Source organism: Silene latifolia, chromosome 11, assembly GCF_048544455.1.
Source record: "Silene latifolia isolate original U9 population chromosome 11, ASM4854445v1, whole genome shotgun sequence".
Lineage (NCBI taxonomy): Eukaryota > Viridiplantae > Streptophyta > Magnoliopsida > Caryophyllales > Caryophyllaceae > Silene > Silene latifolia.
The window spans coordinates 92,968,414-92,989,028 of NC_133536.1; the positions used below are offsets into that span (position 1 = coordinate 92,968,414).

At 33.5% G+C, this 20,615-nt stretch overlaps 1 protein-coding gene across 1 annotated transcript in view; it reads right to left on the minus strand.

Annotated features, from left to right (window-relative positions):
• The window catches only part of LOC141614982 (uncharacterized), a 32,147-nt gene extending 13,684 nt beyond the window's left edge, over positions 1-18,463 (minus strand). Inside the window, exons 1-3 of the mRNA XM_074433611.1 lie at positions 18,119-18,463; positions 2,834-3,294; positions 2,086-2,689 (exon numbers count right to left, since the gene is read on the minus strand). Coding sequence (XP_074289712.1) covers positions 2,086-2,689; positions 2,834-3,294; positions 18,119-18,211 — 1,158 coding nt within the window. The 5' untranslated portion in view covers positions 18,212-18,463. The remainder of the gene's footprint in view (positions 1-2,085; positions 2,690-2,833; positions 3,295-18,118) is intronic.
• Between the last annotated feature and the right edge of the window lie 2,152 nt (positions 18,464-20,615).

Genomic DNA, 20,615 nt, shown 5'->3' on the forward strand with positions numbered 1-20,615 from the left:
GTTAGACGAGCCAAAACCGAGTTTTGGCCTGAGACAGGAGCTCCTTGCTATGCAGGGAGGCTCGCGCCTCTTGTGGGTGTTCAAGTCAGACTCAAACGTGTTTCTTCTCGTCTTTCCTCTTTATTTCATTTCTTATTTGCAATCGGTTTTTACCATTTCGAATGTGTCAAATCATTTTTATGACAAACTCTTTAGCCATAAATTATAATCACCTTGGTTCTTTATACCATGACGGTTTATTCCGTAACTCGATGATATTATTGGTTAATTACAAATTAAAGGGTATTTTAACCCCCTTTTATTTTATTTACCATTTTTCTCATTTATTTACATTTGCAAACATATTAGTCATAATTCATAATCATCTTTGGTTCTTCATACCATGTCGGTTTAATCCGAGTACGATGACAAACTTGACTAATTACAAATAATTGAACTTAACATAATTAGTTCAAATCAAACATTTTCCTTTTACACATTTTAATATGCTTTCCAAACTTGCAAATCCGACAACGAATATTACTAACATAATAGTAATTATTCCGAGTCATGCAAACCATACTTGCAACAACATTTTAAACAACCCGGAGACGCTCCTTGGGTCGACTCATGGCTCGCGCCCCAAGAGGCCGTCTGTTTTCATATTCCAAAACCTTGACAGGCCCCATCCCCTCGCCAATAGGCTCGCGCCCCAAGGGGGCTGCCTGACACTGTTCTGTCTCGTTGTGATACTTGTCTAGGACGATCCCGATTACGGTTTATCCGAATACGTGACGGATCAGATTGACGAGTTTGCATTTTATACTTTGTCATTTGACACCCTTTTTCAAATAAATGGATCGTGTTAGGCATCATAATCCGAATTTGGTAAATGGGTGTTTAATTTCTGTTTCACATGCAAATCAATCTAAATCCAACTTTGACATCAAATTCATGCTATGTGGATAAACAAACCGACTTAGCAAACTTTCAAATGTTAGGTTAAACTTTTGGATGCGCATTCATGCATTTTACACCGTTTTATCAACTCTTGCACTTAAACAACCACGATCGATCAGTAGAGGCCGCTAACGCGGGCGGGATTGGGTGTCCGATTAAAGGGCTTCCCAATACGTACCCTCACCCCTTACTCAGAACCTTTGGATAGTGCATGGCCTTATCCAGGGCGTACGAGAGTCATTTTAGGCATAGAATGCTAAAAGGGGGACGAGTCCTTATTTTTAGTACCTATGTCAAACACCGCATTTTTGCCTTGATTGACTTAGGTATAAAGTGGATTCGAACGGGTTCCAAGCATCCCACAAATGCTTGGTGGCGACTCCGAACATCTCTGCATCGTTTCGAGACCTTTACCGAGACGAAACCGACCGATCTAAAGCGATCCGGTCGAAAGCACTTTTACGTCACCGAGCGTGGCTTTCAAACCGATGCATGTCTACAATTTGGCTTGGCGTGCAGGTGGCCCGTGACTACGGCTTGTGGCCCATGTCCACAGTTACCCATCAAATACATTCTTAAAATAATAATGAAAACAATTAATTGATACACCTAAAATGAAATAAGGAAACAATTGGCTAGGACGTAGGAGTAATGAAGTATGTCCTTACTAGTATACTTCCTTTGAGTGAGTGATTGGTTATTATTTTTGTAACCTTCAATAATTGTTTTTTACTAATGGATTGATTTGTCGAGATGACCATGGTTTATCCCCCTATTTGAAAGTAATTCCACGTGAAATTGCGGTGGCTTGATTATTCTATTTTTTTTTTGAAGAACCTTGATTATTCTATTTTAGTTACACTATTTATTTGTTGGGTGTTTTGCTTAATATCATCGATATTATGGCGGTGGGTGCCTCTGAGACCTCCTCTCACGCAATTATTTTCATTTTGGGTGTATATTAATCAAAAAATATCTTTTTTAATTTTTTTTAGGTTTGTGTGGCCCATTTTTCATATATATGTGGAATTATGTTTTTGTTTGGCTATGGCAAAAACAATAGATAACTATTCAATGGAAAGGAGAGGAGAGAGTATTATACAACGGGTTTTATTTGGTTTCGGAATAAGATGGAAGAAGACATACCGTGGTCCATAGAAGATCACCATTATCTCGATCAAGAGCCCACGTAAAGCCACTTTTTTGTGTTGCGGCAACAATGTCTCTCCTACTTCCATTAATATCAGCAGTAAGCAACATTGGTGCTTGGCCAAAATCAGCATCAGGGTTAGGTCCAGGGGGACAACTTGGAGAACTAGTAAGATTATTGCAAGCAAAGAACCAAACATCATATCCGCCTAATTGACGATTCCACTTAATTTTACCCGTTTCCAAACATAATGCCAGAAACGACTCTGAATGATTATCGGGTTCTACGCATTCATCACCATGTGACGGAAAAGCTTGATTATTCTCTTCAACTTGGCAATCACGCACATGTTGTGGAGCTGAATATAGGTTTCCAGTTGCAATGTACACAAGGTTTCGGGCGGTGTCAATTGATGGACTACTCCCCCATATGGCAGCTCCTGCGTACTCCCCACGTTTACCGTTGTTGTCTGGTAACATGAAGGTTTTCCATAGTATGGAGCCTGTTTTTGCATCAAGTTTAACAAAGCTGCCTCGAAAAGTACAACATTCTTCTATGTTGTTTTCTTCTTCTTGTGATGATACACCAACGTAGAACGCCCTACAAATAGAAACGGAGGAATTAAGTTATGGAGTACATACATTTGAAATGTAGCTACGTTTGTTGTACGGAATACTACATTTTCCCCTTCTTTTTTACTATAAAATCATTGATTTATAATAGTTATATATAATCGAATCGTACCCCTTATAGTAGGTGCCGGACATGGTAATAAAGCTTGAATTATGGTTGTCCAACTTAGTCATCCATGCCAAAGAACCATCTTTGATTCTAAGACCAATTACATAAGATGGTCCATATATACCAATAATGATGATTCCCTTGTCCGGAACTATGGTCGGAGACGCCCTTGCGACAGTAACGTTAACATTGACAACAAACCCAGGCGACTGAATCCCAGTAACCTCTTGTATGAACTGTTTCCAGATGAGAGAACCATCTAAGGACTTAATTGCATAGATGTACCCATCCCAACTTGGGAAGTATATAACTCCATCATATATGGACGGAGTTGCTGTTATATCTCTTTTTGCCTCAAACTTCCACTTTAGTTTTAAATTATGTACATTTATGGGACTTATCTTTCTTTCACTTGAAGCGTATCGTCTATTGTGTAGGTCTCCTCCGTGGTTTAGCCAATTGTCCTGTTAATAATCCATTGAAGATGAAGTTAGTTAGACCTTGTTTTTTAAGATTGAAATTTCTAAATTGAATTGTATTGTACATCGATAATAACACCAAAAATTTAAGGACCTACTTCACTTATTATTTGAATCGGTTTAAATTTAAACTGATTTAAACCCAATTTTAAGATGTACTCCCTTTATTCTAGTTAATAGTTTACACTTTTTTTATTTCCTCCTCACAAAATTAAGTAAATCTATACTATTCACTAGGATAGAGTGAGTAGATAGGGTTTAGCTAATTGTCCTATTAATAATCCATGAAGATGTAGTTAGTTAGACATTGTTTTTTAAGATGTAAATAGAGATTCTGAGGTATTAAACCCAAATATTTAAGGACCTACTACAGTTATTATTAATTCTGTTAATGGACGATCCTTGCTGGCAGTGTTGAGGACCGAGAATGAACAATTGTTTTGGGGTTGCAGCGATTCAATTCATTTGGGGTTTTAATAAGTAAGCGTTGGGTGAGTGTAATTAGTAAGAGTAGTTTAGCTAATTTAGTTAAGTTAGAGTCGTAATGTCGTAATTAGATCGGGTTTTAGAAAGGTCGTAATCCAATTTAGATGTTAAGTTTTTGAATTAACAAGGAATTAAGGTGGTTATTACAAAAAATGGACATATAAGGTGATTATTTGTAAAAAATGGACATATAAGGTGATTATTTGTAAAAAAAAAAAATGGTACATATAAGGGGTGTTAATGACCTACTAAATAAATCGATTTCTTTCCCTAAAAAAAATAAAATATTTTCTTTCTTTTTTATTTCTTTTGCAAGTCATATTATGACGTGTTAATGACGCCTCTTTAGGCGCGCTTGTCATTCCGTCATCTACTTCATGTTATTAATTTTTTTTTTGTTCTTTTCTATCCTTCGCATCTAATCGCTCGAATAGTACATTGATATCGTCTCTCTAGACGTCTACCTACATATTCTATTTAAGATTGTATTTCCTAATCTATTCTTAATATGTTCTAATTTGTACATGACTTATCTAATTCAACTTGTAAATTAATAACATTAACTCAATTTATTTATTTTATTTAACATCCTAATTTCTCTTAGATGTAGGCATTAACATAGAGATATAACTTTTTTATTTATTTGTTATTTGTATTTTATTTCATTTGCTTTAAATATTTAAGAGTCGCTATTTCATAAGAGTCGTTACCATCTATTAGAACCATTTCAAAACAACCTATTTTGAAATGAAAAGACATATAAAAATTATCGTTATACATACTACCGTAGCAAATCGTATAATTCCTAATAAACATTCTAACTTGATTTTGAAAGAGAACGTTATCCTCCTTGAGGGATTCCCATTGCATTACCAGTCTTATATACACACATGTGTACATGATATAATAAAGGGCTACAATCAAGGGATTACAACAGATATTAAGGGCTACAATATATACACTTGACATATTTAAGTGATTATGTTTTAATTACAAATATAATATCCTAGGTTCGAATATACTGACTAATACAATCCCACAATCATAGCGATGGCGAGCGAACGCTGAGACTGGATCAAAACTCTTGGAATTGAGAGGACAGGAATGTAAAAATGTCTGCATATTGAGATGAAAATGGTACATGGTGAACTTGAACTTGTCCGATAGCCACTTTCTCACGAACAAAATGTACATCCAATTTTACGTATTTAGTGCGTTGATATTGGACATGATTGGTGAAGAGATAAACAGCGCTTATGTTGTCACAATACACAAGAGTGGCTCGTGACAATGGACAACGAAGCTCCAGAAGCAGGTTGCGTAGCCAACAAGCTTTAGCAACCGTATTTGCTACTCCACGATACTCAGCCTCGGCGCTAGATCGAGAAATGGCTGGTGAGATGATGAACAGTATAGTTGTAAGCCAAGTGATCTGTCGCAGATCATGCATTAATAAACAAACTTGTTGAATAGTCTATGCAATGTCTGGACGTGTGAAAGTTAGATACTGAAGAGCACCCACAAGACTGTGATACAAGGCTGCACCAGGAACCTTTTTTCTAGTAGTGCTAGATAACTTTGCTAGAGTGTTGACATGAGTGGAAATAAGCTTGCAGTTAGTCATATCAACCCGAGCCAAAATTTCTTTGGCATATTCCTGTTGAGAAAGAAAGAGGCCAGTGATGTTACAAACCAACAGAAATTCCGAAGAAGTAATGTAGAGAGCCCAAATCAGTCATAGCAAATTCAGAGTGTAGCTGAGAAATAGTAGATTGAAACAGACAACCAGGTGTAGCAGTAAAAATAATGTCATTCATATATAGGAGAAGAAATGTAATGTCCTGACCAATACGATATATGAAGAGAAATGAATCTGATTTGCTACTGGTGTAGCTAAGAGAACTGATATTGGTGGCAAATTGCTGGTAGTAAGCTCTAGGTGCTTGCTTCAAGCCATAAAGAGACCACCTCAAAAGACATACATGTTCTGGTCTTTATTTATCCACAAACCAAGGCAGCTGTCGCAAGTATTCGATTTCATGTAAATGACCATATAGAAATGCATTTTTGACATCCAGTTGGTGAATGGGCCAAGAACGAGAAACTACCAAGCTTAGAACAGTGCAGATAGTAGCAGGTTTAACCACAGGACTAAATGTTTCGTTACAATCGATGCATGGCTATTGTGATTTATTATCAGCTAGCAAGCGCATCTTATAGCGCTCCAAATTGCCATCAGACCTATAATTATGCCTGAAAAGCCACATAGAATTATCAACATTAACCCCCGAATGTAGGGGTACCAGAATCCAAGTACAATTTTGAATTAAAGTAATATATTCATCATTCATGGCTTTATGAGTATTTGTGGGAGAGGGAGGAGGTGGTGTTATAGAGGACTGCTTTGGAGATGGGACAATGTTGGTGCGTTGTTTATGGGTGTAAAAAACCCCCAAATCAATTTGAGGGTGAAGGGGGATTGTCACCAGAGAGGAAGTGGTTCTTGTAGGGAAGGGGCATTTCAGTGTTTTGGTCACAAAATGCATAAGTTGAGTGAGAAAGGGGCTCAATAGAGTGAAATTGAAAAGTGTCCACATCGAACACTATGTGATGGGAAATGATGATTCGTCTAATGGTAAGATCAAGATAGCGGAAACCCCGATGATTATCAGGATATCCAAGGAAGACACATGCAGTAGAGCGGGGAGCTAGTTTGTGAGGAGCATGACTAGATCGAATTAGGTGAGAAAGGCACCCAAAAACTCAGGTGAGAATACGAGGGAGGTTTGTGAAAAAGAATTTCGAAGGGTGTTTTATTCTGAAGTGTAGAGGAGGGGAGAATGTTTAGTATATGAGTAGCCATGTGGAGTGCATCTACCCAATATGTAGGTGGAAGTGAGGCTTGAAATAAAAGTGTGCGGATCATGTTGTTTATAGTTCGCAATATTCGTTCAGCTTTTCCGTTTTTTTCCAAAGTTTTGGGACATGAAAAGCGAAAAGTGAGACCGTTTGATATGAAAAATTCTTTAAATCTATTGTAGTCAAATTCACCCCATGGTAACATTGGAGAGATTTAATGTCCCTTTGAAATTGTGTTTTGACGTAACTACGAAAATGAAGAAATTTGGAGTAGACATCGGTTTTGCACCGGAGAGGATAAACCCATAGAAAATGAGAGTAGTGATCAAGGAATATGATATAATAAGAAATGCCAGAATTGCTCATTATAAGGGATGTCCACAAATCGGAGTGAATAATGTTAAAGGGAGCACGACACACACTTTGAAACGAAGGAAAAGAAAAACGAACATGTTTGCCTAATTAACAAGCATCACAAATACTAGCCCTATTGGCTTTATTAATTGAAATTGAACTACTAGAATAAAGAAGCTTAGAAATGTGATCGCCTGGGTGTGCCAGCCGTCAATGCCACGTAGTATGAGATGTGTCATTTTTGTGAACTGAAGTGAGAAAAGCAGCGGAAGTTATGGGTGCACTTAAGGAGACAGGATAAAGATCACCCTTACTATTACTGTGCAGAAGAGTCATCTTGATCCGAAGATCCTTCACAGATAAATCGAATGGGTCAAACTCAACACTCACATTTTTATCACGAGTGAACTTTTTTTACAGAGATTAGATTTTTGACAAGTTGAGAGGCAATAAGAATATCATTTAAGAGTAAAGATGGAGAAGGAGTGGTTAAGGTACTTTACCCGCTACATATAACAGGAAATGATGATCGATTATCGCACCAAAAAGGCGAAATAGTACTCGAATTCAAACTGGTTTGAAGGTTACCTCGGTCCGACGCTTAGTGAGCATTTGCTCAATGTCCATATATCACGAGTAGTCTACCGGGTCCGTGAGAGTCATAATGCCCATTAAAACTGACAAGTCCATCACTAGCTAAAATTTTTCAGTCGGTGCGGGAATGCTCCCTAGAAAAAGCAGCCTATGAGGAATCAGTGGGATGGACATTTGCTGGAGGCGATTGTCCAACTACAGTGGGGAGGTGTGTAACTGGTTGCGCAACGCTTGGTCCTGGTCCTAGTCCTAGTATTCCACGACCATGGTTGTGTGGTTGATAGCTAGCTCACGAGCGCAGAGTGGCATGTTGAGGAGCAACTACATATGGATTACAATGCAGAAAATATGGCTGCGGTAAGAAGAATGGGCCGAAGCTGACTGGCGGTCACCAAGACAGAACTGGACCTGCAATGACAGTGGCCATTGCATCATTATTTGTTGATTGTTTAACATTTCCTTGACCTTTATATGAACCGGCTTTGCCTTTTCCTTTATGGGAATATGACACCTTGCCTTGGACTTTTGATGAAAATCCAGTAGTTATGTCAACATGAAGCACAGTAAATACATTCGCTGAATCATTAGCCAGTTGTGATTCACGTTTAATGATGTCCCTTTCCTTAAGAAATAAGGTAGTGCGTGCTCCGTCAAAATCTGGGAAGGACTTTTGATGCTTCAGTATGCGTCCAATGTCACAGTATTTTTCATTTAAACCATGGAGCAGTTGCATGGCCATGGCTCGATCATTGATTGATGCATCACAATCCTTGAGAAGCCTTGTAATAGTCTGAACTTTGTTGTAGTATGCATCAATGGTCATGTCACCTAGAACCAGATAGTGATACTCGGCTTCACGTTGAATCGCACGGGCTTCTGTGTTATCGCGGAAAATATTTGTTATTTTAGTCCAGATTTCAGTGGCGGTGGCACCAGGCGTTATCAATGCCTGTAGAAGATTGGAGGAAAACCATACATAGAGCCTGGACTTAACGAAAACATTAAGTTTTGTCCACGTGGCATCCGTCGTAGTCGTGGTATTTGAAGAACCATCAAAGTGGCCGACTACCTCTAAACTGGTAGCATGGTTAAGGAACAATTCACACCATGTAGTATAAATACCAGCCGCATTGGAGGCGGTGTGATCAAGGGCGATCAGAACGAAATTTTTGGTGTTTGAAGCAAAGAAGGCTGGGCGGGGAGGCGTGGTAGTGTGTTGTGGAGTTGACTTGGAGTTTTCGGCATAGTTTACTATTGTGCCTAATGTTTCTATGAAGGATTTGAGGAAGATAACAAAGTTTTTTCAAGAATTGGTAGAGAAGAAATGCTCTCTTGCTCAGATATCATGAAAGAGAAAGTTATTCCCCTCGGAGGATTCTCATTGCATTGTCAGTCTTATATATACATCATTCATGTATATGATATAATCAAGGGCTACAATCAAGGGATTACAGTAGATATTAAGGGATACAATATATGCACTTGACATATTTAGGAGATTATGTCCTAATAACAAAGATCATATCCAAGGTTAGAATATACTGACTAATAGATTTATGGTTGTGTCAGCTTCCTTGTATTGTATTCACATGTCTAACCAAATCGAAGACGAAGGCTCACAGAAGCAAAGCGCGGAATCCTTATGGAAGTGTGCTTAGTCATGGCACACATTTCGAGGTAGTTCAGCACATGTCTTTTTGGGCTGGTTTTTACTTGAGACAGGCCAATTTGTAATTTGTATTTTTATATTGTTTTGATTCGAGTCGTATTTCGATTTTGATTCGAGTCGATTTTGGTCATGTGCCCGAGCTATAATTTATTTTTCTTGTTTTGTTTCTTTTACTTATAGTTTTATAATCGAACTCACATGCTAAAATAACTTCGACCAAGGTTTAAATTGCATTAAAACGACATAGAAATGTCTCACATTGCTTGGTTCGAACTATCGATTGCACTTCTTCATTTCCATTCTACTAAGCCTTTTTTTTTTAAACATCGAGGACTAACCTAGTGGAGGCCGCTACATGTGCGGCAGAGTCGGGTGTAGGATTAAAGGAGTTTCCGACATGTAACTTCACTTGTTACTTAGAATCCTTTTGTTTGTGGATACCAGATTCTTAACAGTTGCGAGAGTCTTTTTTACTTAAGAGTGACTAGGGACGAATCTTGAAGCTTATATCACTCTAAAGCATTTTTCTTTGCGCTCTAGTGTGCGAAGTAGATTTGAATGGGTCTGAATTTCCATAAATTCGGTGGCGACTCCTCTAATATTTAATTAGATTCGATAATTCTAACCTCAAGAAATTCCAATAATCAAGCTGATGTGGCGTGTATATAACTGTAAAAAAATAAACTTTATATGTTCTACTTATATGCAAAAGAATTCAAGATTTCATCTCGTAAAGAGCCTTTATGAACTTTTAATTTTTGCTTGTTGAGACAAATAAACAAGTTTCTTATCCACATGTTTAAATACTAAAGTTTGTGTTGATAAGCGACAAGTGAGAAAAGACTCACTCTATAAAGTACACTAAAAAACAGGGTTTATGATAGACAACTATGAGGAAAACAAAATATGTCACAATTTTTGGAAGTTTGACGGATTAGTGACAGATATGTGACGGAAGTGCTTTTATAACGATTAATCTGTCACAGACCTTCACATAAAAAGACACTTTGACAAGAGTCAATGACGCCACTATTATTGCAGGTGTTGTGACGGAGTACCCCTCATATCTGCTGAAGAAAGTCAAATATATTGATGTATTACCCGTCACAAATGTTGACTTCTATTGATTATATATGATGGATAACGCGTCACATACGTATATGAAGAATAAGTTTCAAAATAGTTAGAAGTGACCCCGTAAAATAGATGTTTTGTTATCTATTCTCATAATTAATTCATATTTTTTGTAAACGATGTCCATAAGATAAAAACTCTTATTTTTCTGTATTCTTTTAACTAAAAAAGCATTCACTCATCTTACCTAAATTTAAATTTAAAGTACAAAATGTTAATCTATTTCTTAATTAATTTATAGTGAAATAATGCAAATCCGTGCAAGAAATGCACGGGTCGTAATAACATGCGCTATCATTGGTTATATGAGTATATCAATGAGCGTTAGTAAATATAAATAAGTCTATAATTAGAGATTCGACGTACATGTAATTTAATTAACTTTTTTCATTCCGAAGACATAATACGATTTTCATCACTAATGTGATTACCGTACATATAGTTTAGAAAAAAAAAAAGACAGTTTTCATTCTGACGATAACGGATTTCATCATTAACGGTAATTAAACTAATTGAATTAACTTCTCTCTCAATACTCACCACTTCGATATATGAGGTTAATATAACATGATATTATTGTTATCCTTGATTTTGTACATAAAAAGATCATTCGTAAACATATTTAAGGGTAAACTGTAATTTCATATATGAGATTTTTTTATATTTGTACAACTTTTATTATTTTCGTTTCCGTAGCACACGTTCTAATTTTAATGATTTTCGCCAGACATATTATTATGCTTCAAGATTAAATAACTTCTTAATGGATTGTATGGTAATCTTAGTTTTTATTATTTTCCTAATATCACTACATATTAATACTATAACGTTTAATATTGGTTATTCAAGTAATAAACAAGTTTGTTAATCTAGTAATTTTTAGTTACATTTTTTAATTTTATATATGGAGATAATATTATATAATGTAAATTTTAAGGCATACTTAATTATGTAGTTCTATAGGAAATAAAATGAAACAAATTGAAGGTTTTTAGTGGTGGGGTAGGGTGAGAAAAGTTTATTTTGAATTCCTAGATTTAAGGAACCAATCAGAAGAGTCCAAAAGACTTTCCTTTTATATACAGGAGATACTTTTAAAAAAAAACTTTTGAATTTTCTAAAATTAATTTATAGTGAAAGATAGTTTTTGAAATTGGAATTAATATGATTTTATTCGTGAATAACTATGATTTTAGATAAATTGAATGACTAGCGATGTTAAGTATTGAAAAGAATATGTTGAAAACTATAAAGGTTGAAAACATAATTGATAGTTTATTTTAGACGAAATTTGATGTTTATTTTTTAAGTTTTATACAGAGAAATATGATTTATCTTTCTTATAAAATGGCCCGAAATTTGTTTCTTGCATTGAGCCTCGACATTCTCAGATCTAGCCTCGAAAATAGTATTTGTGATGCCTTTTGAATGATTGTTTAACACCATACATAGAGAGAGCTTTTTTGTTTGTACAAGTTAGTGATTATGACGTTATTTGACATCTTTAAGATATCAATCTCCGCCAGATGACTTTAGATCGTTTTAGATATTTTCAATGTAATTATATTAGTATGAATGATGATTGACAACATCATAATTTATCAGCATAAATGTTTTTTATAGATGGTTTGTAACTTATAGATGGTTTGTAACTAGCTTTAAATCCGTGCAAGAAATGCACGGGTGATAATAACATGCGCTATCATTGGTTATAGGAGTATATCAATGAGCGTTAGTAAATATAAATAAGTCTATAATTAGAGATTCGACGTACATGTAATTTAATTAACTTTTTTCATTCCGAAGAAATAATACGATTTTCATCATTAATGTGATTACCGTACATATAGTTTAGAAAAAAAAAAAGGAAAGTTTTCATTCTGACGATAACGGATTTCATAATTAACGGTAATTAAACTAATTGAATTAACTTCTCTCTCAATACTCACCACTTCGATATATGAGGTTAATATAACATGATATTATTGTTATCCTTGATTTTGTACATAAAAAGATCATTCGTAAACATATTTAAGGGTAAACTGTAATTTCATATATGAGATTTTTTTTATATTTGTACAACTTTTATTATTTTTGTTTCCGTAGCACACGTTCTAATTTTAATGATTTTCGCCAGACATATTATTATGCTTCAAGATTGAATAACTTCTTAATGGATTGTATGGTAATCTTAGTTTTTATTATTTTCCTAATATCACTACATATTAATACTATAACGTTTAATATTGGTTATTCAAGTAATAAACAAGTTTGTTAATCTAGTAATTTTTAGTTACATTTTTTAATTTTATATATGGAGATAATATTATATAATGTAAATTTTAAGGTATACTTAATTATATAGTTTTATAGGAAATAAAATGAAAGAAATTGAAGGTTTTTAGTGGTGGGGTAGGGTGAGAAAAATTTATTTTGAATTCCTAGATTTAAGAAACCAATCAGAAGAGTCCAAAAGACTTCCCTTTTATATACAGGAGATACTTTTAAAAAAAACTTTTGAATTTTCTAAAATTAATTTATAGTGAAAGATAGTTTTTGAAATTGGAATTGATATGATTTTATTCGTGAATAACTATGATTTTAGATAAATTAAATGACTAGCGATGTTAAGCATTGAAAATAATATGTTGAAAACATAATTGATAGTTTATTTTAGACGAAATTTGATGTTTATTTTTTATGTTTTATACAGATAAATATGATTTATCTTTCTTATAAAATGGCCCGAAATTTGTTTCTTGTATTGAGCCTCGACATTCTCAGATCTAGCCTCGAAAATAGTATTTGTGATGCCTTTTGAATGATTGTTTAACACCATACATAGAGAGAGCTTTTTTGTTTGTACAAGTTAGTGATTATGACGTTATTTGGCATCTTTAAGATATCAATCTCCGCCAGATGATTTTAGATCGTTTTAGATATTTTCAATGTAATTATATTAGTATGAATGATGATTGACAACATCATAATTTATCTGCATAAATGTTTTTTATAGATGGTTTGTAACTTTTATCTCAAAATACTGGTCAAAAGGGTCAAACCTAGAGCTAATTCAACAAATGAAAGAGAGGGAAGAGTTGTTATGAAAACGTACTCCTTGATCAAAGGAAAGAGAAGGTTATGAGCACGGGGCTACGAGGCGGTTGAGAAACTCAAGGAAACCCCCTTGGTGAATCCTCAGTTACATGTGTTTTCCTTGCATTTTTTAGCCGAGATGTGATAAACAACTCCCGCGGAAAGAAAAAGGCATTGCCTGATATGATGCTTCCAGCAAATCCTTCCTCGCTCGTTTTTCGTGTTATCCCGAAAACCAAAAGTAATTCCTTCTCATCCATTCAAAGCCACTCCTTCGCCGGCTTGGGACAAATGGTTAAGGGTCTAAAAAATAGGGTGGGCAAGCTTTTTGGGGCATACACGGAGGGGAGTAGGTTCTAGGCTATTATGAGATTGCTTTTGCCACTGTTAAAAGTAAACAAAGTAGTTTACTTGCACAAAGGTTTTTTAAAGAACAATTACTTTGCTAAAAATCATTTTATTTCTACCTCTGTAAACCGGGTTTCATATCAACGCACTCTTATATAAACATTTTGTTTTTTAAATATTTATTTTTTTAAGTACTCGATATTAATTCATTTTTTAAATATGCTAAAAAAATGTTTCAAAAATGTCACAGCTTACTTATATTATTATGTATTTGCTAGCGATACTTCAAATTATAAATATAAATTTATATAGGTTGACAAATAAATACGAGGAAGAAAAACGCATTATATGTTGAAAGACTTAGATTAAATTGCAAATATAAATTTTGATTTTTTTTTAAAATAAAAGAGTATTTATAAAAAATTGCATTGTATACACAATTAGTAATTATTTGTAGCTAATTGGGTTGCATTGTTTAAATCATGAAAGGAGTTTGGACTACACTCACCGGAAGTGAACGCACTGGAATGGGTAATTATCAAACCCTGAAAGAGAACCTTTTCCCATGGCATAATCTAAACCCAATGAAATTTATCAAATCGGAGACAAAAACTTGGACTTAAACCATTGAAACGAGTTTGGTTCAGACCCATAAGGAAGAGAGATAGTCAATTGAGATTTTATTCAAAATCTATTTGTCATAGAAAGAGTTTCCCCTTAACTCATTTTGTCAATATGACATACACACGGGAGTCAAGCTACCAGGGTGTGCTGGGGTATGTGCGTAACCTAGCAATTTAAGCTTTTCTTAAGAGTTAGAAGCACAACAAATAGATATTAGAAATAAAAGTCTTACAAAGACGAGTAGTTATTATTAAAAAAAAAATAAGAGAATGAAACAGAAGATAATACGTCAAAAATATAAAATAATTGAGAAAAAATAATGGAAAAAACAAAACAAGCATATATAAAAGAAGATTATAAATAACGGAATTTGTAAGCAAGTTTGATTAACATGTATTTCTAACCTATGCCCACTAGGCATAAGATAAGAAACTGAAAATGGAACGAAATAAATCATATTTTTATGGGAAATTGTAATATCAATTACTTTTACTTTTATTTAGAAGAAAATACATTTATTTTTAATTCTTATCCTATCCTTAGTGGGCATATGTTAGAAAAACCCATATAATAATTGGTAGATTCAAACTAAGATGTTTAGTTCGAGGGTGCCGTACTGTGAGACGTTATTTTTATTGGTTGAAAATTCATTTATTACTATTATATATTAAATCGCAAATTTTTATTTCATATGCACTATTTTCTGTCTGAAATAAGACGGACCAAATACGATAAAATGTTACTATTTTCTGATAAAATGCTATCATCATTTTCAGGGTAAAAAGTGACAACTTCAGTTATAATATTTTGTCATTAAATGGTTTTATTTTATTAAAAAAATAGTGACATTTGGTCCGTCTTATTTCAGACCATCATAAATAAGATTTATTTCATATTAAACTAGTATGGATCCTGCGCATACATGCGCGGTATTTATAAATTCTTCACTTTATAATGTATTGTTTATAGATTAAATTTTTCATATTATTAAATTTTCATATTTTAGTATGAGGATAAAAAATTGAAATGAAAAACTAATCAAAAAGATTGAGTAAAGTCATGAAATATGTATTTTAATGAAATTTTGTACCACAAAACTAATGTTTTCAATTTATAAATTTTCTCAACTAATTTTGAAGTCTTTTTTTGTCACAAAGTTGATAATATCAGATCATAATTGTTTTTATACAAATTAAGTACGTGGTAAGTTTTTTTTATACGAAACTAATAATATTAATTTATCGGCTTTTCATATATGAATTTTAGATTTATACCAATTTTATTTCATTTTAATTAAAAGATTATAATTTAGTTAGAAAAGATTATAATGATTAAATATTATATCTTAATTAAAATATTATAATGATTAAATATTATATCAGTCTTGTTTCTTTTTTTAACCAGATTCTTTTTGGAGGTAAAGCTATTGAAATTTTTTATTCTCTTAGTAGTAAAGAGATATGTGTTTTCATATGTAAGAGTATCTTTTCAAACGGTAAGACAATATTAAAATCCCTTTTTATAAAAGCTAAAACATTTAGCATCCTCCTATTGGCTCGTGAAATATAAAAATAGAGAAACAAAGTTGATGATTTAGTGTCCCCCCATGATCTTTACAAAGATTAATTACTCTCTTTCATTCTTCTTTCTTTGTTATTCTACGAGTAATATTCTAATTATGAAGCTTTGTTCGTCAGTAGTCAATAAATTTCACAACCCTTTAATATTCACATGACTTGGTTAATATAATATAAAAGTAAACATAGAATATAAAATAATTCGGGAAAATGTGAAAAATCAAAATGTTATAAAACCAAACATTTAACATAATTTGTCAAGTTTATTTGGCCCGAGAGTAAAGTAAGAAATTTAGACAGAGTAAAATAGGAGATTGGACTACAATTTTTTTGGCCCAAGAGTAATTATTACTACTACTACTTTTATTCGACTGAATTCTAATAATAACATCATAATTCATGTATTTTTTACACGGTTTTAAAAGTAACCCGTGTATTTTTTACACGGGATTAAAACTAGTAAGTATTGCTAGTTTAAATACAACTAGTTTTAAACCCGTGCAAAATTGCACGGATATGTATTTGGGCCAGTATTAATATTTTTGGATGTATATTTGTTTATGCATTTCTAAAAACAACATATTTTAAAGTTTTTCGACTGTTAACTTATCGTGTTGTTATTATTAAAAAAATATTTATTACAACAATTGTGAATTATTTATTAAAAAAAAATTAAAAAAATTAAAAAAATTAAAAAAATTTTATTAAATTTTTTAATCATTTGTAAATTAAATTAAAATTTATTTATTTTTTTTAGAGTAAAAAAATAATTAAAATTTGCTTTAAATGCTAGTTGAAGACTAAATTAACTCGATTGCCTATCATTGTCACCTACCATTTTCGGTGTGCGCGGCTGATAGTTAAGTTGCCGAGTTTTATATTCCAAGTAAATACTCCGTCATGATTGATTTTTTAAACAAAATTTTTTTTACCATGTAGTTTTAAAAAATTATGTTGTTATGTTGTTGCTGCATGGTACAATAATATTAACCAAAATACATGAATATTTTATACTCCAAGTAAATACTCCGTCAAGAATTATTTTTTAAACAAAAATTATTGTACCATGTAGTTTTAAAAAATTATGTATGTAATTCATTTGCGTTTTATGTTCCATCCCGTATATAAATGTAATTCCTTCTCGTAATTATGTAATTTTATTATTATTTAATTTTGTTTTAAAAATTATGTAATTAAATTTCATTTACTCCCATTTGTAATTCATTCTGCGTATATATTATTAATTTTATTTACACGGAATGTATAAAATTATTTCATAATATTAATTCATAGAATTTTTTCATAATATTATTTCATAGAATTTGTTGCAAGACGGAATTTATCGCATGTTTGAAAAGACGGAAATCTGAAGAAATAAATACATTGCACACTAACGGGTCCCACCATAACATGAATTTCCAGAAAAAAAAAGGTTGCATTAATGACGTGGCGCACTGAGGATTGAGTATTGTCTTTTGTATTAATATAGATAAGATTAAGGTTGTCATTATTTATGGTATCTAAACCAGTCGGAGACTCATTTGTTACCCTGTTATTCAACAACAAGGATCCTCTCCATTTCTTTTCTCCTCATTTCCTCTCACAAACCCATTTAATAATATTATCTCATCTATACTCTATTAACCCTTTATTTTTTTTGCATAAATCGTGAACCGTTCGATGTTAATAGGATAGAATCTGGGCCGTTGATAGGTAATGGTCTTTTCATTTCTTTTTAGGATTTAGGAAATGGGGAGAATTTTGGCTCGTTATTCAACTTGTATACTTCCTAATTTTAAGCAATGAGGATGGATTGAAAAAATTTATGCACCATTTATTTTCTTCTAAATCTATCACGTACAACTTTATATTATAAGCAGTGGCGAAACCGAGATTAATTGCTGCATGAAAAGGATCTCAAGGTGCGAACTAGTAATTCAATAACGTAACTAAAAAAATGTACGAAAAATTAACTAAAGATTTAAATTTTCCGATCTTTAGTTTCCCTTTGGATTACATAGTTACATATGAAATTACTGATGAAGAGATGAAATATTGGAGAACTTACAGGATGAGAATCGGCTGATAACAGTTGAGTAAGCAACAAAAAGGTGGCCAAGCACACGACGTGAGAGTTGATCAAACTTTTTGTTATTGTCATCACGGAAGCACATGAAATGAAATGGAAAATGATTATGAATTTCTATTCAGAAATGAAGTTGTGTGTATAATTAGAGTTTGTTGTGATTCATATAATTGTCAACTCTGGCTCTATTAAAAAACAATGTTACTCAAGGGCTCTAAGTCGTCTCTAATGCCTCTAAATATGAATTATCAAGTAAATCATATTCTAATCGAAAGAAGTAAGCAAGTTCCTTTGGTTTAACCATGTGCAGTTAATGTGGGTTCTTGACCTTTTAACTTTGTGTTTAGATCTCACTTACCATACTTGTTTTAAGTCATTGAATATATCGATTTGCCTTTAAACTAAAACTGGCCTTTCGTTTTCCATTACCCGTGAAGAACTCTCACATTTAGTTTAAGTGTAATATTATTGATAGTTTTGAGATAAGATTCGCATAAGTCTTAATTTTTAAGACAAGTGTCGTTTAAAACTATTAACAATCTATCAATTTTTTTTTTTTTTGTGAAATGTGAATGTGATATTAATAATCAAGAAGATATTTTTTTTTGGGCTAAAATGTAAGCTTGTATAAATCAATAAAAGAGATTTACAAAAAGTCATTGTGATAAACACAATGCATGATCATTGTCTTGTAACATGCCTACAAGACTTTATAAAAAAAATTCGAACAAACAAGATTAGAACATATACCTTAAAGTCTAATATCCATCCTATTCATTCACCAAACGCTGCAAACTTAGTTATATTGCTAAACAGTAATTTAGTTGTTGCCAAACTTGTTCCGCCATCTGATTTCCTGGTTTTTCACAGGATATTTGTATCTTAGGCAGGCAGTTGGCCTTCATTGCTGTCTTGATTTGAGCCCTAACTACATGAGGCCTATCCAGTTTGTATTCCAGCCTACCTGTATTTCTTTGGTGCCATATGAAATAGATGTTAGCATTCAACATAGAACAGATCATTTATTTTTTCAATCTTGTTGCCCTGTATGAAGTAATCCATTCAATAGCATTCTCTCTTCTTATTTTCATCGCCAACCAGTCTTCCAAATAAGCAAGGACTTGGGAACTGTATGTCTGTATCCACATTCAAAGAATAAATGGCTATCACTGTCACTAATTCCCAACAGCTTAAACTTTGTTGTTGTATTGATAGCCCCTTGGTAGACAAGCCAAGCAATGCATCTATGCTTAGGCACTGACCAAGAAGCCCAGACCTGTTGGAACCAAGGAACCCTGGGTCTCACATCCCTTAGAAAGTTATACGCATCCCTGATACTATAAGCTTGTTCCCTTGACTGCAACCCTGCAGCATACTGTTTTTCACTTGCACAATCTTCCTCTAGCTCCTACTCGAATCAGAAGATGAATTATATAAATGTCAGTCCCTTCCTTTCAGGTATATATGGTTAACCCACTGAACCCATAGCTTATCAGACATGTTAAACACCCTCCATGCCAGTTTACCAACAACAGTACTATTCCACACAACAAGATTCTTAAGCTCTAGCCCCCCCACCCCCCCTTCCTAATTAGGCAATCAAACTCTCTCGCATGGTACAAGAGGATTCCTAGTGTATTCATTTCTTCCTTCCTATAGGAAATTCATGCATAAAGCATCAATCCTATTCATTACTCCTATAGGGATGATGAATATCATTGCCTAGTAGTTATGGTAGGTAGCAAGAACAGATTGGACAAGCACAAGTCTCCTGGCATAAGACAACTTCTTGTCACCAATGCTTCTAATTCTGATTGTTATCTTATCAATTAGGCCCCTGCAGTCCCTCTTAGTTAGTCTAGTAGTCTGAATAGGAATTCCCAGATACTTGAAAGGTAAATGTTCCTCCTAACCCTGAAACTGCTAGAATTTATTCCTTATCAGCTTGTGGCATCACATTATAATAGGCATTCGATTTACCAGGACTTAACTTCACACCAGAAGATTTGAAAAAAGGTAATAAAAGCTATAAGCATTATCATAATGGATACCTTATCTCCTTTACAGAAGAGTAAAAGGTCATCAACAAACATGATGTGACATAGCTTGATCTGGGCACATTATGGATGAAATTTAAAAAGGAAATTCTCAGTTGCATACTTTAACATCCTGGAGAGATAGTTCATACATATGGTAAACAATAGGGGTGAGAGGGGGTCCCTTTGTCTGAGCCCTCTCTTGCCCTGTAAGAAACCAAAATACTCTCCATTGAGCTTAAGAGTATATGTAGGAGTAATAAGAACACAGCACATGATCCAGTTCCTAAACTTGGTAGGAAAGTTCAAAGCCTGGAGCATTTGGTCAAGAAATTACCATTCTACAGTAACATATGGCTTTTGGAGATCAAATTTAAACATACAATTTGCAGATGATTTAGGGTTTTGATATCGCCTAATCAGATCCTGGCAAATGAGTATAT